Source organism: Ictalurus punctatus, chromosome 20 (genome assembly GCF_001660625.3).
Source record: "Ictalurus punctatus breed USDA103 chromosome 20, Coco_2.0, whole genome shotgun sequence".
Lineage (NCBI taxonomy): Eukaryota > Metazoa > Chordata > Actinopteri > Siluriformes > Ictaluridae > Ictalurus > Ictalurus punctatus.
This window is the reverse complement of record NC_030435.2, coordinates 13,373,577-13,398,670: the sequence shown is the minus strand read 5'-3', so window position 1 is coordinate 13,398,670 and position 25,094 is coordinate 13,373,577. Positions and strand designations below refer to the sequence as shown.

Below are 25,094 nucleotides of genomic sequence, written 5' to 3'. Positions count from 1 at the left end.
AGGGCAACAAAAGGCTGAAAAAGGAAGTGTTACTAAAAAGAAACAGCTGGAGGTTAATTGACAACAGGTCGGTAACATGATTGGGTATAAAAAGGGTCTTTCAGAAGTAAAGATGGGCAGAGGTTCACCAATCTGCAAAAAACTGCATTTACAATTTGTGGAACAATTTCAGAATAATGTTCCTCAACGTAAAATTGCGAAGACTATGAATATCTCATAATCTACAGTACATAATATCATCAAAAGATTCCAAGAATCTTGTGAGATTTGCAAATAATTACAGTCTGTTTTATTTACATTTATTTACATTTTAAACAGCATCCCAACTTTTCTGGAATTGTGGTTAATAATTAGTATCATATAAGTTTTACATAGGAAGTTGTGTTAAATGCAGTTTTTATAGGTGCTACTTAGTAATTTCCATAGTGACAGTTCATGTGTTTTTTTTTTCTCTATACAACTGGTCCAGTGCCAGGCAAAAATATATACTGTTTTCCAACAAAATAAAAGTTGATTTAATCATTTATTGCTCTCTATATAGATAGATCTGCTTCCTGTATTGGAAAAAAAAAAATTGGCCACTGCTATAAGACATCTTTGCATGCATATCTGGAGAAAAAGCACAATCCTGTTGATTAAAGAAGATTCTATAATCACAGACAGGTGTATAGCCTATTTTTATATTCACAGATGTCACAGTGACATACGTAATGTTTGTTGTGTTCCATAACTAAAATAAATAGGTTATAAATGATGGCAAATGCATGGGTTTTTTGAGAAACTTACCTTAACCAAATAAGGTATATCCAAGTCAGAGGTCAGGGGATGTGGGATACTAACAGCATCTATTTTGTGTTTCTGAATATCATGGATTGTTGCGTTCATGACCACGTAAAAACTGCGACATTTGAACAGCCCTCTAATTTGTAATTTCTACACTGAAAGTTGGAGTTTCTCAAGGGCAGTGATATAGATCATCATGTGGATGTTAATCTGAAAAAGAGTATCATGTTGTAACACTATCTATTGCACATGATATCCTATTAAGAGAATAATTGGAAAATTTAAAAAGTTCATTTGTTTTGTGTAGTATTTTTGGTCAAATCGCATTACTAACCCCCCCCCCCCCCCCCCCCCCGGCCTTCCCCCCCGTCCCCCCCCCCCCCCCCCCCCCGCCAGCACTACTGACAGTAAATCATTGCCTACACCCACTTTTAAAATAAATGAGTCATTAACCAAAAAATCTTTTACTTTTATATACACACAAAAGCCAAACAAGCACATACTTATGTGGCCAGTTATCAAACCAATCAAGCAGTTGTGTGAATACTCTGAGGATGGAAGTAGGAAGTCCTGAGTCAGAAAATACAGTTCATTGCTGTCGTGAATGCAGACTGAGTGAGTCTACGAAGGGGATGAGACGTAAACTGTACTGTCATTCAGGAAGAGGAGATGCTCCACATGAGCATTCAGAGTTTGTGTGTGGGTTGTTGTTTTTTTGGGGATTTTTTTGGAAAAGAATTTGTAGTTGTGATTCCTTCATGGTGAGTGAACAAGTGTTACCTGTCAGCACACATCCATAAAACAGTGTCTCTCAGAAAAACAGCAAACTATTCTAGGTTTTATTTGGAAGGAATTCTAACATGGGAAGTTTAATATGATGCTAAGGTCAAGAGATGTCTTCTCTCTCTATCTCTCTCTCTCTCTCTCTCTCTCTCTCTCTCTCTCTCTCTCTCTCTCTCTCTCTCCAGAGCAGAAACTGAAAGAGGTCTCTCGAGGAAGCACATTATTGAAGGTAGATATTTATTTTCTGTCCTAATTGGTTTATATATATATATATATATATATATATATATATATATATATATATATATATATATATATATATATATATATATATATATATATTGCATGGCATCTCTTCCACATTCCTTTGCTCTTCTTTGTTTTCTTTCATGATTGATCATACTGCTTAATGCTGCAAGAGCTAGCTAATCCAAACGGCAAAATACTTTCCAAAGGTCCCTCTTGAATACACACACACTGATTCATGCTGCCTGAGAAAACAATGTGGAGGAGATACAAAAACACGACAGTGTGGGTTCATGCTTTCAAAACAATATGGCCACACCCTAGAATTGATTCGGCTTGGCAACCAGTTTAATAATTAATATTAACAAATGACAGTTGCTCACAGTCTAATGAAGACAAATACACATCTATAAAAACAAACTGTTAGAGAATGTTATTCATAGCTGTTTAACTGTTTACCCTGCCTACATGTAGGCGGTAGCCTAAAAGTTTTACTGTATGGGAGAAAAACAAAATCCACCAGAATTAGTGTTATGCCAAGCAGAATAATTACCTGTCTGGTAGAAGTACAGCTCTGCATCATACTGTCCTAGTCAGATTACTTTTCCTTGTCCTCCTTCTTCATTTGACAAAACTGAATATTTTGTTTTGATCTCTAGCATTTTTCTATGCTACCTATCATTGGCATTAGCCTTACATTGTCTTATCTTTGTAGCATTTTTGCACTTTCTGCCCACTTCCTCTACCTACGCTCAAAATGACTGACAGTAATACCAGGACACCTCTATGTGTTATTGGTTAACACATTTGCAGTCACAGTGGCTGTTTTTTTTTTTTTTTCTCTCAGACCATCTAATTTATAAAGAGCTGTTGGAATGCAACAAGAATTGAACCCTTTCATTAAGTGTTTAAAAATGACAATGTAGCTATAATAAGTGCTTTTTTTAATTGTTGCTCCTTCCTACATGTTATCATATCTTTCTCCCAAATGAAATTATGTTACTTGGAAATTCAGTAATGAATTCCTGTCAGACTACCTATTTGGGTTTGAAAAATCTCTCCCTATTTTTGAGCTTGGAATGCTGGGAAAAACATTCCTCTGTCTCTATCTTTAATTTTGTTTTTGGTTGGAAAGATAAGCTTTCATGAGTTTTTGTAAGCCTAAAGTGCCCACACATATACAAAAGAAAGGTAGAGTCAGTGGGTGTCAGAGATGTGGTCACTGTGGTCATAACTGACTCATAGCGGCAGCAGCTGATTGGCTGGGTCAGACAGCAGGTCGGTTTGAACTGTTTTGGTAGTCTCACGTGTGACTATATGAGCTGGTCCTTTTGCTCGAACACATGAGGCGTCACAAAAATCATGAAATTTTGTGCTTCTAATCATTACAGACCAATTAAAAATAATTCCTAAAGGAACAATCATTACTTACATGACACATTGTACTATTACATCACATTTATTTTAATTCAGCTTGGTTATTTATTGCAGAACTAGCTGTCAAGTCCTAGTCAATTGAACAGATGTATTTATTCAGGAAAAGTAAAAGAACAAAACAGTGCAGTACTTTCATCCTAAAAAAATGCTTTTAACACTTGATTTACAGTCTCAGGGACAATGAACAAGAAGTTTTACAGACTAAATCTATTTACATTTCATCAAATCATCATTTATCAAATGACTGTATTTCTTGAAAACTACATTAACATGATTACAAATCAACATGTTAGGTGACATCAGCTGTTTGTGAAATTAAACAATAAACGTATTTGATTTGATACCTCTCTGTGTGCACCAAAACCACCTCTGGTGTTTATTGCCAAAAATCTCTATTTTGGATTCATCTGACCATAGAGCCCGATCCGATTTGAAGTTCCAGTAGTGTCTGGCAAACTGAAGATGCTCGAGTTTGAATTTGGATGAGAGTAGAGGCTTTTTTCTTGAAACCCTTCCAAACAACTTGTGGTGATGTAGGTGACTTCAGATTGTAGTTTTGGAGACTTTCTGACCCCAAGACACAACTGCAATTCTCCAGCTGTGATCCTTGGAGATTTTTTGGCCACTTGAACCATCCTCTTCACAGTGCGCTGAGACAATATAGACACGTGTCCAATTCCAGGTTGATTCATAACATTTCCAGTTGACTCTAACTTCTTAATTATTGCCTGATGATGGAAATGGGCATTTTCAATGCTTGCGCTATTTTCTTATAGGCACATCCTATTTTGTGAAGCTCAACAATCTTTTGCAGCACATCACAGCTATATTCCTCGGTCTTACCCATTGTTATGAATGACAAAGGGAATTTGGCCTATGTGTTACCTCATATTTATACCCCTGTGAAACAGGAAGTCATGTTTGAACAATTTCATTTTCCTAGTCACCCAGGTATATTAAAACAAGTGTTAAATATTAGTGGGAATATACTTCAAATATATCTTTTTCATATGAATTCATAGGGATGCCAATAATCGTTGCACACCTATTTTTAACAAAGATATATTTTTTTATAAACCTGTGTTGTGTTTTCAATTGTTTGATATCCAGGAGAGCAGAGTATTTTTGTGGTTTTTATAACAAAAGATCAAAAGGTTAAACAATAAAGACAATTTTACACAGCCTTCTTTGCTCACATTTACCAAGGGTACCAATATTAGTGGAGGGCACTGTAGGCAGTAGCCTCTCTTAAGTCTGGATCAATTTTACATGGGGAGGAGGGGTAATGTACTACTGGTGTATCTCTGGGATTTTAGTCATGTCTGAATCTATCATGTCAGTCATTTTTTACTCACTGTTCCTTCCTAATTCTGGAAATATTATGCTACTTTTTAGAGTTTTTAGAGTTTTAGGATCATTGGGTTCCTAACACAGCTACAGCCACGCTCTACAACAAGCAATGAGAATAAAGGTCACAACAGTCAGTTTGCATTAAAGATATGACGTAATGAAGTAAGCAGAGAACCTTTGGTGAGAAAACCACACATACATCGTGAAGACACTCTCCATGATCTATGCAGAGATCATTTATAATAACAATAGATGTCCTTCTGCAACATTTTAACACATTTACAGTCATGTGAAAAAATAAGTACACCCCATGAAAATGTTTGGCTTTTTTGATATATTTGGACAAATAAACATTCCATCCTCTTTGAAACAGTGCCTATTAATAAAGAAGATACTCTATCAAATGACTCATATAATCAACATTCTATAGTAATAGTTAAAAGTTGAATTAACAAAAAAAAAAAAAAAAGATCAGTCACATGGAAAAAGTACATACACCCCTACATTTATCACACCTTCAAATCCATAAAATTAGAATCAGGTGTTCAAGATTGCATGCCAGTGATTAGAACCTGCTTAGGGAGTGCAGGTGGAGCCTGTGTTATTTATACCCCTCTCACATCTAGTGTCTGGTTTTCCTATTGCTAGTGCGGTGTGCAGTGTCATCATGCCAAGATTTAAAGAGCTCTGTAAGGCCTTCAGGAAAAAAAGGTTGTGGAGGCCTATGAGTCTGGCAAGGGATTTAAAAAGATCTCCAAATTATTTTAAAAACATCAATCCACTGTGAGGAAAATCATCTACAAGTGGCACAGATTTCAAACCAAGTTGTCCTGCCAATTTGTCCAGGACTGGCGGTCTCAGCAAATTCAGCCCAAGAGCAGACGATCTGATGCACCAAGAAATCTTCAAGAACCCTAAAATTTCATCACATGATCTATGCATCTGTTTGTTTCAAACTGCATGCTTCTACAATCAGAAAGAGATTGCAATTTGAAAGAAAAAGAAAATTGAAAGAAAGAGAAAGAAATTTGACCTGCATGGGAGGCGTGCCATGAAAAAACCTTTGTTATCTAAAAAGAACATTAAAGCAAGAATAGTCTGTCAATGAGCATGTAGGCAAAGAACAGGCCTTTTGGAATAATGTGCTCTGGACAGACAAATCAAAGTTGTTTGGCCACAGTAACAGCAGACATGTTTGGTGCAGACCAAAGACAGCTTTTCAGGAGCAGCACCTCATACCAACTGTGAAGCATGGTGGTGGAAATGTTATGGTTTGGGGTCGCTTCACTGCCTCAAGGACTGGACAGCTTGCATTCATTGATTCAACTATGAATTCTGCATCGTATCAAAGAGTGCTTGAAGATAATGTGAAGCCACCTGTTCAAAAGTTGAAGTTGAACTGAAAGTGGACATTTCAGCAGGATAATGATCTTAAGCACACTATCAAATCCACTAAGGAATGGCTCAAAAAGAAGAAATGGAGGGTTATGCAATGGCAAATTTGAATCCCATTGAAATGTTATCAACTTTATTAATAGAAATGTTATATATCAACTTTATTAATAGGCACTGTTTCAAAGAGGATCAAATGTTTGCTTGTCCAAAGATGTCCAAAAAGCCAACAATTTCCATGGGCTGTACTTATTTTTCCACATGACTGTATATCCTTTCAATTTATATTTAATGTATGATATTATCTAACATTCATCTATCATTATGTGCAGTGTTAAGATTGGGCTCTCATCTTATGTGATTATTATCAGTTAAATAATTAAAATGAGGTGTCTTCACAAGACTCTGTCCTAGACCCACTGGTCTGACCCATTCAGTCATAAGAACATTAGTCAGGCACTGATGTTGGGTGAGGAGGCCTGGGGTGCAGTTAGTATTCCAATTCATCCCAAAGGTGTTCAGTGAGGTTGAGGTCAGGGTTCTGTACAGGCCACTCGATTTCATCCAGACTAGCCATGGCAAAACCATGTCTTTATGGACTTCCCTTTGTGCACAGGCACATGGTCATGCTGGATCAGGTTTGGGCTTCTTAATTCAAGAGAAGGGAAATCATAAAAAGACATTCTAGACAATTCCTTGCTTCCAACTTTGTGGCAACAGTTTGGAGAAGGCCCATATATGGCTGTGATGGTCAGGCGTCTGCATACTTTTGTCCATATAATGTATACTTATGTTTCAGCTAAACAAGATGACAGGCACTAGCTTTATAAAGGAGGAGTATGTAAAGGACAGTAGAAACTGACACATGCTAACTTGCACCTATATAATTCTAACACACACACACACACACACACACACACACACACACACACACACACACACAGAGTATTGGTTTGTTCGCCACTTTCAGCCATTATGACAGCGTTAGCAAGCTGGGACTCTCTTGTTTATCCCTTGCAAACACCAGAAATAGCTCTATGCTAATAATACCTACATGAATGAAGCCGGCAGATCCAGAACACGCTGCCTGGCTGGAGACACACACGCTTGGAAGATGTGTTCACTGAGATTACTGTTGCTGGAGTTGTGTGGGATTATAGAGAGTGAAGAAACGTGACAGGGTAAGAGTGGCATTTATTCATGGGATTAATTAGAGCAAACCACCTCGAGGTGACAACCATCTCATGTGCACGTGCAAACACACATACACACACACACACACACACACACACACAGCTGTCTACCTAACAGCTACTTAACAACTTTTCGTGAGCCTGTCTATTTCTCAATGACTCTCTAATAATCCTTCTCTCTGTAGATCTATCTGTACCTCTCTCTATGTGAATGGGCCAGTTATTCACAAAATGAATTCTCCTTCCATCATCTTTCTTCTTTCATTTCTTTCTCATCCCTTCTTTGATCTTTGTTCATCTTCTTCAGAATTCCTGCACATTTTTTTTCAAGCACTGAATTCCACTACAGGCAATAATTCATCCAATTAAACTTAATAGGTTAAGTTATATATATATAATCTACAAATGATTGATTATCTCTAAATCTCTAAGCCTAATCTAATCTATAACTCTCTCTCACTCTCTATTTCTATACTCTCTCTTGCTCTTTAGGTCTGAGAGGGTCTTTACAAAGGTTACAGTTAGAATATGTGGACGTCGTCTTTGCCAATCGGCCCGATATCAACACTCCTATGGAAGGTAAGTGTGCGTCCGGGTGAAAATGATTTTACAGGGAATTTCATTGCCCCATTTCCAGTTTAAAGGATCTCTTTCCACAACATGTCAACATTGCTGTAACAAATAAAGGCCAGTGGAGAACAAGCTGGTATTACACACATTAGATCATGATTTGCATAATGATAATCACATTAAGGAAGCAGCTAGAACTTTCAGGTCAGTTTGTCCCAGTTCTATGTTTTTAATCTTAATTCATATATTAACAGAATTTCCATGCAGACTCACTTTAACCAAAATATGTATTTATTTAAAGGAGTTCTATTACATTATTTAGTCTGCAGCTAATTTGTAGCATTAGTGCTGAACTAGTCCTGAACATATGGAAGAATTAGCTCACTTGTAATATATATAGAAATGTACTCATACTCAATATAGCACATCCTCATTATGTATGTTTTAAGAATTAAAGCGGATATATATATATATATATATATATATATATATATATATATATATATATATATATATATATATATATGTGTGTGTGTGTGTGTGTGTGTGTGTGTGTGTGTGTGTGTGTGTGCGTATACATACGCACACACACACACAGAGAGAGAGAGAGAGAGAGAGAGAAAACAACTAAAGGTAATTTATACCATTATAATATGGATTTTGATCATTTCTTTTCCTTTTATAACTCAAATCCTTTATTCGTTTTGACGTACATAAAAACAAGTACTTAGCATATAGGGTTATTTCTTTTCAAGTTACTTTTAATGCAAGGTGTAACTGAGTTCTCTGATTTTACCCAGATAGAACATTATAATACTAACATTTTATAATTCTTCAGTAATGTGAAAAAAAAAGAAGAAGAAGAAGAAGAAGATTGGGCATTATTTACTTAACATCACAATTTCAAGGCGAAGACAGATGCAAGTGCAGATTTTAAGTTTTAATAAAGACCAAAACAAAACACAAAAATACACTATGACCTTGTGGCAAAACTCTAAGACAAAGAATAAACATTAACAAAGACAGAAAGGGCAGCAACAAAAGAGATTAAAGCAAGACAAAGAGTGCAGTGCAAACCGTGAATATATACATACAGTGTAAATAAATACATAAAGTGCTCGTTAACTTGAATGAGAATCAGGTGCAGGTGGTCGTGTGACAGTGATGCAGAGGTGCAGTGGCTGCTGGCAACTGAAGTCCAGAGATCCTTCGGGATATCCATGACACTTAATAACCAATCTTACTTCTTTATCCATAACTCATAAGAAAAAGGGGACTGTATTTATTCATTTGTCAATTTCAAGTGTTGGTCAATGAGACACTAAAGCAAATAACACATTTTGTTAGGGGCATAAATGTGATGCCATTTAATTAAATTGTATGGCATGACAAATGAAAAGAAATAAAGTAAAATAGTATGAAAATGAAATATTGACATATATTTATAATAATATATTTCTGAGACACCAACAAGCATAATTTGTCCAGTATTTAGATAACTGAGTAAATATTTGAATAGATTTTTGAGAAATAAAAACTCTGCTGTGTGCTGGATCTTAAGAGGCAATTGTCAGGGTATAGGCCTTTTGTCACACTTCCACATTCTCAAAGCGGAAGCTGCAAATAATAGCGAAAACAAACTTCCGCTCTAGTCTGTATGAAAGGCGGCGAGCACAGCGAGTTGTCCCTAAATATGCTCTAATAGTTCCACTAAACAACCCTATCTCAGTTTTCATTCTTTTCTGATGAAGTAACGAAGAAAAGGTGGATTCATGTTATTCAGTGGGATGAAGGCAAAGGTTTTAAAAGGGAGTACAAATGTGCGCACCCAGCATTTCACAGAGTCTGACTACTCGTCAACATGAGGGTTCTCGACAGCCTTAAATAAAATCTAAATAGACAAAACCACATTCTGTACATCCCTATCCTGAACAGGTAACCTGCAGAGAGTGTGGCTCTTCGTTTTTCTTCATGGACCGATAACACTGTGGCCTGACGATCGCCTACTATCTACCACCCCAGATACTATTGTACAAAAAACACAGTATCACATCGAAATAAAAAGGCTTAACAGGTTACCTGTTCAGGATGGATTATAGCCAGCTCCAGTTCAAGGAGACAAAAGTATTTGTGTTCATTGTTGCTGCAGTTGCAATTTATTTAAAAAGTTTACAAGAAAAAAAGCTTGTTAGACTGTTGTTGCAGTCAGTTTAAGCTAAGTTACAGTGTCTCACAAAAGTGAGTACACCCCTCACATTTTTGTAAATATTTGATTATAACTTTTAATGTGACAGCACTGAAGAAATGACACTTTGCTACAATGTAAAGTAGTGAGTGTACAGCTTGTATAACAGTGTAAATTTGCTGTCCTCTCAAAATAACTCAACACACAGACATTAATGTCTAAACCACTGGCAACAAAAGTGAGTACACCCCTAAGTGAAAATGTCCAAATTGGGCCCAAAGTGTCAATATTTTGTGTGGCACCATTATTTTCCAGCACTGCCTTAACCCTCTTGGGCATGGAGTTCACCAGAGCTTCACAGGTTGCCACTGGAGACCTCTTCCACTCCTCCATTACAACATCACGGAGCTGGTGGTTATTAAAGACATTGTGCTCCTCCACCTTCTGTTTGAGGATGCCCCACAGATGCTCAATAGGGTTTAGGTCTGGAGACATGCTTGGCCAGTCCATCACATTCCCCCTCAGCTTCTTTATCAAGGCAGTGGTCGTCTTGGAGGTGTGTTTGGGGTCGTTATCATGCTGGAATACTGCATACTTATCATGCTCTGCTTCAGTATGTCACATTACATGTTGGCATTTATGGTTCCCTCAATGAATAGACGTATGAGTGCTGTCAGCATTGCTGCAGAGGTTGAAGGGGTGGGGGGTCAGCCTGTCAGTGCTCAGACCATACGCCGCACACTGCATCAAATTTGTCTGCATGGCTGTCGTCCCAGAAGGAAGCCTCTTCAAAAGATGATGCACAAGAAATACTGCAGTCTGCTGAAGACAAGCAGACTAAGGACATGGATTATGAGACCAAGATAAACTTATTTGGTTCAGATGGTGTCAAGCGTGTTTGGTGGCAAACAGGTGAGCAGTACAATGACAAGTGGGTCTTGCCTACAGTCAAGAATGGTGGTGGGAGTGTCATGGTCTGGGGCTGCATGAGTGCTGCCGGCACTGGGGAGCTACAGTTCATTGAGGGAACCATGAATGCCAACATGTACTGTGACATACTGAAACAGAGCATGATCAGTATGCGGTATTCCAGCATGATAACGACCCCAAACACACCTCCAAGACGACCACTGCCTTGCTAAAGAAGCTGAGGGTGAAGGTGATGGACTGGCCAAGCATGTCTCCAGACCTAAACCCTATTGAGCATCTGTGGGGCATCCTCAAACGGAAGGTGGAGGAGTGCAAAGTCTCTAACATCCACCAGCTCCGTGATGTCGTCATGGAGGAGTGAAAGAGAACTCCAGTGGCAACCTGTGAAGCTCTGGTGAACTCCATGCCCAAGAGGCTTAAGGCAGTGCTGGAAAATAATGGTGGCCACACAAAATATTGACACTCTGGGCCCAATTTGGACATTTTCACTTAGGGGTGTACTCACTTTTGTTGGCAGCAGTTTAGACATTAATGGCTGTGTGTTGAGTTATTTTGAGGGGACAGCAAATTTACACTGTTACACAAGCTGTACACTCACTACTTTACATTGTAGCAAAGTGTCATTTCTTCAGTGTTGTCACATGAAAAGATATAATCAAATATTTACAAAATTGTGAGGGGTGTACTCACTTTTGTGAGATACTGTACGCTTGTATTGTAATCCTAAATTGTAGATAGTGATGTAAAGAATGTGGTTTTGTTTATTAAGATTTCATTTAAAGCCGACAAGAAAATAAATAAATAAATAAAGTAGATGAGAACCCTCATGTTGACGAGTAGTCAGACTCTGAAATGCTGGGCTCACATGTACGTACTCTCTTTTAAAACTGCAAAACCTTTGCCTTCATCCCGCCGAATAACATGGATCCACCTTTTCTTCTTTACTTCATCAGTTAGAAAAGAATGAAAACTGAGATAGGGTTGTTTAGTGGAACTATTAGAGCATTTAGGGACGCAACAATAATTTTTCGTTGTGCTCGCTGCCTTTGATACAGACTAGAGCGGAAGGGTTCTTTCGCTATTATTTGCAGCTTCCGCTTTGCGAACGCGGAAGTGTGATAAAGGCCTATTGTAGGCGAAAACGGGTGCAAGTGCAGATAAAGTTAACAAAAAAACAAAATACAAAACAGGAACTATAGTACTAGTGGAAAAACACAAAGGCTAGGAAACAAACATAAAAGCAACAGGAAACAAGGGCAAAATAAGACAAACACAAGACAATGTGTGCAGCTCAAAACATGACTGTACACACCCCAAATGTGAATCAGGTGTTGGTAGTTATGTGATGGGAATTGTAGTTTAGTCCTTCTCTGATATTTACATGACACATCCTCCACTTAACATGCGGCTCCCAAGGTGCATAATTAAGTTCATGAGGGGTCCTCACACACAAACCAGATGTCCTTAAGCATTTCAAAGGTCAATTGGATGTCATCCCTCGCGGGGCTGGAAAGAGGACCCTTGACGTGTTCTCTGGGCTACAAATGCGGAGTGGTCTCTTCCGCACCACAGAGAGATGACATGACATCTCCTCAACCTTGCTAGAGTATGGAGCAAAGGCCACAACCAGCAGGGGGAATGAAGCCCAAGGTGGAGCCTGAAGGGGGAACGACACTCACCATGAAGCCAGAGGGGGAGCAACGCTTTCTCTGAGGTCAGAAGGGGGAGTGAAGTTCTCTACGAGGCCAGAAGCAGTAGCGACACGTGGCACGAAGCAGAGTAATGGAGTGACGACTTCAGCGGAGCATGGAGGCAGAACGACATCCTCAGCGGAGTAGGAAAGTGGAGCAACATCTGAAGAGGAGCCTGGCATAGTGACGTCCGAGGCGGAGCTGGGAGAAAAAGAGGAGTTCTCGGCCAAACTGGGAGACATCCTCAACTGAACAGGGAGGCTGAGCAGCATTCTCCATTGCATTCTCCGTTACTAGTGGCAAAAACACAAAGGCTAGGAAACAAATATAAAACGTGACTATATACAAGTGCTCATTCACCCCAAAAGTGAATCAGGTGCTGACAGCCATGTGACGTGATCAGGTGCAATGGCTGATGGGAATCATAGTCTCTAGACCTTCTTTGATATTTACATGACAGTAATGCATGGTTTGGTCTATTCAGCATATACATTATGTACAATAATGTTGCTGTTAATGAAAGCACAGTTTTCTACCACAGTGATTATTGCTGTTCATCAGAGACAGTTGGGTTTTATATATTTTTTGTTAATGATCACTTCAGCAAGAGTGGGACAATGGCATGCCTTGGCAAGAAGCTCACCTTGCATGCATTGGTGGCCAGATGACTCCAAAATGACCTTGTGGTTGAACAAAGTGCCCAAAGGCTTATAATTGACCTTGCAGCGTTCCATTAAAGGGAACCTGCTGAGGGTTCCTTCTTATGCTCAGTGTGTGCCCTTTGGTACTATTTGGACCAACTAGTGGTGATTTGAGCACCAGACCAAATGTTCATCTGCTCTGTTCACACCACTGGGTGGTGCACGTCATCACTTTGGCCTTCTTAAGGTTCTACAAGATTAACATTGTCACTTCCAGTGGCATGAGGGCAGCAGTGTTCTCAGCCTTTCTAGTCAGTCCTAAGGTGTGTCAGTTCCTCATGACATTGCGGCATAGGTGATCCAGGTGATATTCACCACCTCTGGAATTTAGGAAAGATGAATATGAATGCTAGCTATGTATGTGATTGATAACCATTACGTTTCTCAATCATTATTCTTTGGAACCAGTGCCAATCTAGCGGAAACTTGGCAAGAAGGGTCCAGGGAATGATGACCATATAACAACAGTAATTATATCAAATATTACATCATACAGCAACTTTTTGAATGTCTCAATATGCATGTGCAAAATAAGGTATACCTTATTGTATAACTGCCAGTTCTATTTCATCTGTCCTAACCACCAGGGCTGGTAGGAATCACCTGAATAACCTATGCCACAATTCATACAATACAGCATATTCATGTTCTGTCCACTAGTGAGAGCAACAGTGGAAACCAAGGTTCTCAGGCCGCTTCATGGCCACAAGCCAGAATCTGTGGTCTGAGTCAGCGGTAGTGTCAGAAATGTGTACAACAGACATCACGACCAGCTGTGGGCCAGCGTGACCTGACCTTTCAGACTGTCCTGCTCCACCAGGGAGAACCACAGTCACCAGATGACTTGGCTAGAGATCCACCTGTGCCGTGCCAAACTTTTCCAGATATGGGACTTATTGGTCCAGATTCCACTATCTCTAAGGCTAAAATACTTCATCTGTACTGCATGTATCCAATTGTAGGACGAATATAAAACAGGCAGATTTGGCATTGAGCATTGAATCAGTGTTTTGAATAATAGTCCCTTTTCTGATGTACTTGTTATCTACTGTTAACCACTGCACTGTGCTCTGTGATAATTCAGGCTTCACTGCTCAACATGGAGGAACCGCTGCCCTATATTTACTTTCTGACTCGCAAAGTCATGACTCTGCCCCTCACCCCTTCCCCATCCTTCTCTATTCTAGTCTCTTTCTGTCTCAGACGGGATTAAATGAGAACCTGTGGGGAATAGACAGTATATTTTTGGGCTGATCTGCGTTGCAGCAAGAGTGAAGGAGAGAGAGAAAGAGAGAGCGAGAGAGTGCTGCAGCATGACTGAAATAACTGCAGTCTCTCACCAGTGGCTCATTTCAGCCTTGCACAGAGAGAGTGAGGAGAATCCATCTGGATCGCTACGTGTGTGACTGAAACAGAGAAGCAAAGAGACAGCAGGTAGAGAGCGAGACAGAGACAGAGATAGAGACAGAGAGAGAGAGAGACAGAGAGAGAAAGGGGGAGAGAGAGACCTTGCTGGACTCTGACCTTCAAATTGACTTCCTGCTGCTACCAGAGACATCTCACACACACACACACACACACACACACACACACACACACACACACACACACACACACACACACACACACACACACACTTGTATACCAACCAAGATCTGGCCCAAATCCAACCACTCAAGGACTTGATGAATAGCTGACATGAATCTCTTAAACTCAACCCCAGCAGTGAGGAGAGTTTTTCTAAAGTAGCTCCTTATCAGCAAACGAACACATTTCACTGGGGATTCACAAAGCCAGACATCATAAATACCTGATTCAATGTCTAAAGCCCTAGGTATACTTTTAGCAACACAAATTTTGTGAGAAGCTGGTTTTGTGTGTGAATGACAGTCACAGGCTTTGCCACGTGGCGGAGTTCCGCAGTGTTCCAGCTGACACGCCGAGGAAAGCTTGCACATGACATCTGTGCTTGTTTGTTTTCTCTGCAGTAAAGTCATATTGCTTACCAAATCCATGTAAATGTCAGTGACACAAGATGTATACAGAGTCCTTAAAGGTGCATTCACATTGCAGTGAAGTGAAACACTTCATTTAGGAGCCACTGGCCGCTTTCACGGCAGGTTAAGATAAACAGTTTGGGGGATATGTGGTGTTTGTGTGTAAATAGTGGCTTAGTTAAAGTGAACGATGAGATGTAATCTACATCTATGACAGCTTTCAGACTTCTTTAATGGTGTTGCTTAAATCTTAGTTAAATTCCAAATGTGCTTATGTCTCTCTCACTGTCTGTACACAGTTTTATCTTACAATATGTAGTTCTTATACACTCTGTGCATGTTTGAATATAGACCATTTCACTGAGGAAAGCAAAGCAAGTTACTGTGCATGTGCATTGCTAAGGCAATTCCATTAGTGCCATTTTTAAATATAAAGCTGATGTAAAGCTGTCAAAACCAAATGACAAGCTTGAGTTAACTGAAAAAAACTGGTTTACCTGAAGTGTGTATGATTACTTTGTTAATATGTAATGTGTATGTGTATGTAATGGAAATATTTGCGCTTATAATGTGGATGGTCTCTGTATTGTGTATGATGAAGTTGGAGCAGTAAGATGGTGTTAAAGTCCCTGTGAAGTGCCTTTAAATGTGCAGCGTTAGTCAATGTATTGATGCAATTTCCACTAAATCAGGATGTCATGGCAGGACATATTGAGTGGCTTCTTCCCCTTTTTAAATAGCCAGTAAAGTTTAGATGACCTCACAGCCCGGAATAAACCGTACTTGACAACACAAAAAAAAGGAAACTGAAAAAATTGAAAGTGAATGAATTCGTTCTTCATTTCCTTCTTAACCAATTTACAGTTGGAAACTGAATAAAATGCACATTTGATCAGGCAAAGACACATTTCCAACCCATGCTTGCTGATATAGTTTCTTCCACTTAACGACAGCAACTTCAGCAAGGTGATTTTTATAACGTTGAGTTCAGGAAACTTCATTTTCTAGACAGCATCTGATTGGACAGCAAATCTGATGAGAAACTGAAGTGCAGAATGTCATCAAAATTGTTGATTCATATTGGTGGTAGAGAGAGACTGTAAATTTTGAATATATCTTCTAAATGCGAATTTTGTCATCATTTTGCAGCACACTAAATTATAGACAACCTTAAGCCTAACATATTTATACTAATGGGGACTTTAAATGTATTCGGCACGGTTCTTTGCTAAGAAAAAAAAGAGAAGTTTGTATGGGAAGTGGTACATGTGTGGCTGGGTGAGTTAGCTAGCTGGTTAGCTTTCTTTTTTGGTTAATGAGTGCATTACACAACTAAGTGTTCGGCTGTTTAGGATACAACATTCAGCTGCTTTTGACCTCTGGTTTTAAATGTATGTTAGATTCTGATACAGTTTGTTGATGACTGGCACTCTGCAACAATACAGTTTATAAGTATATAATATTTCATATGAGTTGACATAAAATGTGTGCCACAGATATGGTGCGGTGTGGGTATCCACTGCTTCTCTTCAGTGATCTGATCTTTCCATTATGCTTTATCTTTTGAAAATCAATACACTGTAATTTCTGAGAACAGGTTTGTTCCTGGCCTGAAGGAACAAACAACTGAACAGCATGATCCTAATTTTAATTTGGTCATCCTGTCCTTAAATCAAGCTACCAGCCTTGTAAAAATAGGCATACAATGAATGGTTTTTCAATTGTTAATTATGTTTGCTGTCAACCAGATATATATTCTAGAAGCAGCGACGTAACTTCCTGTGCTTATCATTATTCATTTGAAATGATCTATTAACCTTCAATTTCTGCAGGTCCCCTTTCTGCAGATTTAAATAATGAACTTTAGGGGCAGGTCCCATTGTGCGTGTGAAGGCAGGAGGGGCAGGTGTTTAATTCAAATTCATACATGTCCTGAAATAACACACATAACATTTTTACTACTAATTGTGACTGTACTGTAGCTTCCTGGTACTGAGGGTGCTGGGCTTTAAGAGTGTGTAAGCATTGAGGGCTGCCACATCAAGGAGGCTGTAAAATAGAGCCATTGGCCATCTCTTTGTTTTCCTCTTTGAGGTGTAGTTACCAATCGTCTGATCCATGACATCAATACCCCTTTTTGTGTGAAGCTGATTTCCTCACACAGTAAATGTCAGGCTTGAAATTGTTCAAACTGTTGGATACGTGCTGCATTCCAGACATATGCATAATCAACTCAGTTTGTAATCAAATACTGTCAAAATGTTCCTGCACCACAGTCGGAATGCTGTTTTTAAATGTATTTTTTCCCCGTTTTTACTTTCAGATTTTAAAATGCAATTTCATTTACTTCTTATTGAGATATATGCATAAGAGAAACATTTCAGTTCAGGAATTCATGTATTTCTTAGAAATATATAGCACAAAATGACAAAATTTCACAGTGTAAGGGTTTTCCCAGAGCGCCACACATTTACAGACATAATATGCTCAGAAAATTGAGAAGCATTTGACATGACATATTCTATGACAGGATTAAAAAAGTTGCATCTTTTTAATCCCTTGGAGAGAAGAACTCAGCACAAATGCTCAGACTGTCAGTATTAGTGTATCCTCTCATTTTCCCACGAGCCTGTTTCAGATTAGTGAGGAGAGGCAGCAGAGTCACAGACCGGTCACATCCGCAAACAGCACAAGAATTAACCATGCTGTGGTAGCTGACCTGATCTGATAAAACTAAAGGGTATTACAAATACTCACAATTTGAATAGACAAAATATTACACAAAAGGCTAATATTACCTAACGTTATGATAACTAACACAAAATCTAGTCTTTCATTGTTTAAGTATATTTAACACTATCGTAAAGTACAGCTATGTGGAGATTAAATACAAGAAAGAAAAGTGTTCGATTAAGCGTTAACTTCACAAGTGGTCTATTGTGAAGAGCTTGTGAATATATTGTGTGGACAATTTTGCTCCCTTAGCTCCTGGCCATGGATGGCTGTGGTATTTATGGGTATGACTATTTACCAAAATAAAAAAAAAATAATAGTAGTAGTAAATTAGTAAAAGAAAATAGAATATTAATAAAATACAGTGTGTATATATATATATATATATATATATATATATATATATATATATATATATACATACATATATATATATATATATATATGTATATATATATATATACGTATATATATATATATATATATATATATATATATATATATATATATGTATATATATATATATATATATATATATATATGTATATGTATATGTATGTATAAAAAAAAAATGTCTACACACCCGTGTTAAAATTGCAGGATTGTGTGATATGAAAAATGAAACCAAGGAAAATCATGACAGAGCTTTTTTTCCACTTTTAATGTGATATAGCAACCAGCAATAAAATAAATAAATAAATAAATAAAAAGTTGAGGCGTCATTTGATTGTAATACAGCACTCAGCCTTTTGTGGGTAAGAATCTACAAGCTCAGCACATCTTGATTTGTCATTTTTTTCCCCCACTCTTCCTACAAAAATGCTCCAGATCTATCAGAATATGAGGGGAGCTCCTGTGCACAGCCCTCTTCAAGTCTTCTGAATTCCTTTGTTGTGCTTTGAGTTATTATTGTGCTTTAAGCTGATTTTTTTCTTTGTCTTCAGCTGTCTAACAGAGGCCTGAAGTTTTGTGCCAAAATAGATAGCTATTTAAACCTATCCATTATTCCCTCTGTCTTGATGCTGCCACCACCATGCTTCACCATGGGTATGGTGTTGTTTGGGTGATAAGCTGTCTTGTTTTCGAATTATGCCCCATAAGCTCCACGTTGGTTTCAGCAGACCACAACACATTGTGTCACAAGGTTTAGGGTGATGCTTTTTTTTTGTGAGAACGGTCTGTCATGTAGCCTTACTCCATAACCCTAGACATGTGAAGTATGTGAGAGACTGTTATCACATGCAGGGAGGTAGGTCGTAGGTTTCTTGGCAGCCTTCCTAATAAGTTTTCTTCATGTACTTTCATAAATGCTTGTGGCAATGATACTGTGGTGTTCCATTTTCTATAATTGAAATGTTGATGATGACCTTCATGGTGTTCTATGGCACATCTAATAAAAGTAAGAAAGTCGATATTCCTTTGTACCCCCTTTCCTGATCGATACCTTTCGACAATGAGATCCTGTACAGTACAAGCTTTGTAAGCTCGTTGTGGACCATGGCTTCAGCAGTCAGATGAAAACAAGAAGATGTCAGAAGAATCCTACAGAAGCAGCTGATCTTTATTTGAGGTTAATCAGAATCACGTCATTGATGACAGGTGTATGACAATTACTTTTGAACATCTGCTTGAATGTGATTGGTTCATTCTGAGCACAGCCTAAGGCCTCGTTATTAAAAGGTGTGCACACTTGCATAGTTTATTGTAAGTTTTATAATTTTCTTTTTCTAAAATGTTTCTATTTACTTGAATTTTGTTGGTTGCTATTACAGATTAGATGAGGAAAAAGATCTTACATGATTAATCTCGGTTTCTTTTCTTTTCTTATTTTCGTTCTGAAACCTTGCGATCTTAACAGGGGTGTGTAGAATTTTTATCCATCCATCCATTCATCTTCTGTACAGCTTATCCTACACAGGGTTGTGGGGAGCCTGGAGCCCATCCCAGGGGACTTCGGGCAGAGGACTCTGTGGGGGAAACCCTGGACGGGGTGACAACCCAACTCAGGCTACAATCACACACATAATCACACACACATTCACACCCATTCACATACTATGGACAATTTAGAGATGCCAGCTAGCTTACAATACGTTTCTTCAGACAGGGTCAGGAAACCGGAGTACCCGGAGGAAACTGAGGACATTTTGACAAAAGATTATGTAAACCAAACTCAGGAACAAGCAGAAATGTTCACACACATCATGTAAAATTGTTCTTATACTTTCTATATCATCCTCCTGCATGTTCATAAGTAAATGACTACAATAGGTTTTAGTAAAGATGGAAGAAAATAGCTCATTTATCTGCTCTGCTTTTCTCCCATAAAACTGTCGTGAGTGTCATGGACTTTTATTACCAATGACTCAATTGTAGAGAAAAGGCAGAAGAGGGTGATCATGCAGACTCAAGCATTTACTCATAATAAATTTATATATTTGCATCAGTAACGCTGCCACATTCTGGAGGCAAAACGCCTAATAAAATCACACTTCAGTCCAATTTATTCAGCGGTTAAAAGACTTTATTAAATAATATTAAAGAATAATCCCCCAAACTGAACACAGATTCTGTAACTGCACTCGGAAATAAAAAGATTGCTTTATTTCAGTGACAGAAATGTTGATTCTGCAATTCTCTGAAAATCTGAAGTGTTCCCTTTTTCTATTGCTTTATAAATTTAACTTGGAAGATTTATAGATTGTGTGTGAGAGAGAGAGAGAGAGAGAGAGAGAGAGAGAGAGAATGAAATGAAACAGCTGCATTTCATAACTATACTCAAAATGGGTTACACTTTACGATAACAGTCAGTATTTTATTTTTTATTTTTTTTGTGGTTGTAGCGACCAAAAATGCTTGATTTTGCTATTTTGCTGTGGCTTTTTCCAAAGTTTGCTATGCTCTTTGCTGAGTTTTATTGTGCTATTTTTGCAGAAAACTACTTGAATTGGCAAAATTGTAACTGCACGGTCTTTTGCAGTGATGTTTCTTGGTAAATCAGAACTTTAAGCTGTACTCATGTTTGACACGTGAATTGAAGGGGGCTGTGTACGTTGTGATGACGTTGAGTTTCCTTGATTTTGTGTTCATTTCTGCGATCGCAAAACAGCTCAATCCTGGAGGGACTAAACAGTACACAAATAATCCTTCTCTAATACCTGAATGAATAATTACTTAAATATGAACTAATGAAGGGCTATCCTTAACTACGACTTGAGTCTTATGAATTCATGAGTGAATAGCGACCACCTTAAGTTCATTTTAGTACATGTTTGTTAGTTAATGTATTAATTAACACAAATGGGTAAACTATATCAAACATGTTCTACAAAAAATAATATCAATTAAACATGCGCAATGTGAAGTAGTTTATATCATTTGCTATATTCAGCTGGGTACACAAACATCATTGGATTACTTTTATAATTTACATCGATCCTCCTTATCGAATATAGAAAGACACACCAATGATTTCATCTCAACCCGTTTTGTGTCATTCTCCATCTACATCCCACTGTAGTACTGGTACATGCTCCCAGTGGCTAGGGCCCGGTGCACTGCTCCGTTACCCACAAGGGTGACATTAATACAGTAACATTTATTCATTTAGCAGATGCTTTACCATACAAGATTTATAATTGAGTTCTAGAAAAGCAAAGTGTGCCGAGTAGAGGTGTAAGAGCCAAAGTAAGGTTGTTTTTGATTGCTTTTTAAAGGATAATGTGGGGTTGGCGTTTTAGGGACTAGTTAGGTGTTCATGGAAGAGGTGGGTCTTTAGCTGTCTTTTGAAAATAGTGACAGACTCTGTGGTCCGGATTGAGGATGGAAGTTCATTCCACCACTGAGGGACAGTTAGTGTAAAGGATCTGGAAAGGAACCTTGAGCCACGCTGAGTACGTACTACTAAGGGCCGATTGCTAACCGATCGCAGGTTGCATGAGAGAACGTAAGCCTTCAGGAGAGTGTTGAGGTAGGAGGGTGCTGTTCTAGACAAGGTCTTGTATGTGAGCATCAAGGCCTTGAATTTGATACGGGTGGCTACAGGAAGCCAGTGGAGGGAGATAAAGAGGGGTGTGACCTGGGTCCTTTTGGGCTGGTTATTTATTTAGTCACGTATTTAGCAGACACGATTACCTATTAACATTTAAAACCAGTGTTCTGTAAGATTATTTTCCAGTGTTTTAGTCTTAGATGTCGCTGTTTTTATTTTGACTGCTTTTATTGTGTCTATGTCAAATGCGTCTCTCGGCTTTAAATCATTATGAACAGTCGCCTATTTCACTCTAGTGCTCTTGCTCATGATTTGAGCCACTGCCCCTCAAAATGGCCATGCACAGGCTGAGAAGATATTATTGGCGGTTATTATTAGTGTGTCATTCTACATTTGAAAATAAACGATTTGAAATTGTGCATGTTTCATTCATATTCTTTCTAATAGAGCATGTTTGGTTTAGTTTACCTCTATGTGTTAATTCATACATTATTCACACGTGAATTCATAAGACTCATAGTCATAGTTAAGGTTAACTCAGCATTAGTTTGTGATTAGTGCATGCCTTAACTCTTCATTAGTTCCTATTTAAGTAAGTATTAATTCAGGTATTCATGCGTGATTATTCATGTGCTGTTATTGTAAAGTGTTACCTTCACATTGCATTATAACACTTTGTCCGGACGATGTTCATTAATTGTCCTGCTAATAAAATGGCAATAAAATTAAACCAAAATTATTGACTCAAACTGACAGAAAGAGACTGAAGGAGAGGGATAGATATCAACAGAGAGAGCATTTGGCTAGGAGAAAGAACATGTGATTAAGAACCAAAAAGCACCATTCAGAAAGTGTACTGAAGATATACTGATTCGTACCAGGGCCATCTTGGTTCGTAGTTTAAATGATTCAGATGTGGAATGAATGATTCTCATGCTGAGATTTGACCCGCATCAATGCTATTCACTGACAAGTTATATTTACAGTAATGAATCCACACTGAACACAGCTGCTTCTAGAGCTGAAAAGTCAACATGATAAGAAGCTTTAAGACCGACCGTGCTCAAGAAGGACCGTGCCATGATGTAATGATTAGGAAGTCAGTTGAGTTTCCTTTCTTCAGACCAATATCACCCACACACACACACACACACACACACGCACACACACAACCCTTTCAGCAATACTTTATCTCCTCTCAGCTCCTACACACATTATTACAGAATGACAGGTCATTTCATGCACACACTCATACACACTCACACGGGGACTGCAGTCTCTGCATTGCAGCTCTGACACAAACATTAGCCTCTTATTCTTTGGCTTTGGTTATGAAGTAATCTATTTCAGGTGATAAATTGACACTCATAAGACTCTCATAAGGTCATCTGTTATAAATGTTATTTGGGGATGATTTCAGCTGAGTTTTATTTACATTTCAAGCTAAAGAACTGAGAATTAGACTGTAGATTAGATCATAATCATAATGTAAAGTCTTGTTAACAATTTATTTGAAGTGTACCTATACTGGGCATACATAATATTCCTAAGCATTGCATAAATATTATATAAACCAATACTGGAGGATTTCCTCTTACCTTTTGGGAGCTGTATTTACTTGATCGATGTCTTGTAATAACAAGGAATTGAATTCTCTTTAATTGAGTGCTCCATTTGCCTATAAATCTATTATGAAGTGCCATACCTATAAATCTTATTTATGAAGTCCATATGCCAGCAGAATTCATTATTTGAATGCCCTCAGACAAACATGGCAGTCCAATTTGTATTTATAACACCATTATGAGTTATATAACCTTTTACTACTTAAAGTGTTGTGAATGGGCTGTTAAAAACAATGTCAAATTTTGCAATATAAGGATATAAAAATGACAGTACCTTCTCAAACGGCCGACTCGAAATGATAATTGAGTGTTGTTTTTTCTCTCTTTCATGTAAAGTCATATGTGTATGTATATATATATATATATATATATATATATATATATATATATATATATATATATATATATATTTTAATGCCAACATGCTCGTATTGTCATATTTTCAAGACTTGTTTTGTGAAATATTTATACACTACTTATGAATCTGTTAAAAAAGAAGGAGGGATCATGTCTTCGTTTGCATTCAGCACACAAAGAAAGTGCATGCTGACATCCCTCTTGTAAATTGTTGCCTGTAATGACATTATTTATACATGAACAACACAGTCTATACTGGATGTGTATTATTGCGGGTAGCCCCTTACACACACACACACACACACACACACACACACACACACACACACACACACACACAACCCAGCAGTGCTGTGATTCATGTATGAGGGTGGATTGGAAATCTCTTACTACAGTCAGATTGCCTTGTCACTTTCCTTTTATTTACAACCAAATATCACAGTGAACTACAGAGTCACATTACATCTCAACATTTCTCAAGCTGTTTAGAAAATGCAGGCATTTTTATTCATTGTTCCTGCTTCTGCCTGGAGTGAGGTTAGAAAGAAATCTGCAGTGCCTGTTGCCGCAGTGCCAATTCAGATTATAGCATGCTGGTGACTCTATAGCTTTCTGATTGTGTGTGTTTTTATTCTATTTGAACATTAGTAGTGTTACTTGCTGCTTTATAAGCCTTTGTACTCTGTGTGTGTGTGTGTGTGTGTGTGTGTGTGTGTGTGTGTGTGTGTGTGTGTGTGTGTGTGTGCGTGTAGCTAAAGTAAACTCGATAAGATGAAATGCAAATACTCTGAAATCTGCAGCAGAGAAGCATGACTCAATGTGCATGCAGAATACAGCAGGACATTTTTGGAGGGTTTGATAAAAGTGTACGCCATAATACATAATAAAACCTACAGCCGGATATGCAAAACTCCTCCAATGTAGCCCCATTCTTCCTTTCTCCCACTTCTGCTCTCATAACATCTCTCTCTAGATCTCTCTATGTGCTGATGTATTGTGCTCAGCTGACGTCCTCTCGTTACTTCCTCCTACTGCTCTCTCCCACACACACACACACACACACACACACCCCTTTTGCTAATGAACGAGTGGGAGAAGACTCTTATTTCCATTATGCGCTGTTCCAGCTT

The 25,094-nt window shown here is 38.2% G+C and overlaps 1 protein-coding gene across 1 annotated transcript in view; it reads left to right on the top strand.

Moving 5' to 3' along the window:
• The window catches only part of kcnab1b (potassium voltage-gated channel subfamily A regulatory beta subunit 1b), a 68,808-nt gene that overhangs the window by 32,593 nt on the left and 11,121 nt on the right, over positions 1–25,094 (top strand). The window contains exons 7-8 of the mRNA XM_017495013.3: positions 1,752–1,795; positions 7,677–7,763. Coding sequence (XP_017350502.1) covers positions 1,752–1,795; positions 7,677–7,763 — 131 coding nt within the window. The remainder of the gene's footprint in view (positions 1–1,751; positions 1,796–7,676; positions 7,764–25,094) is intronic.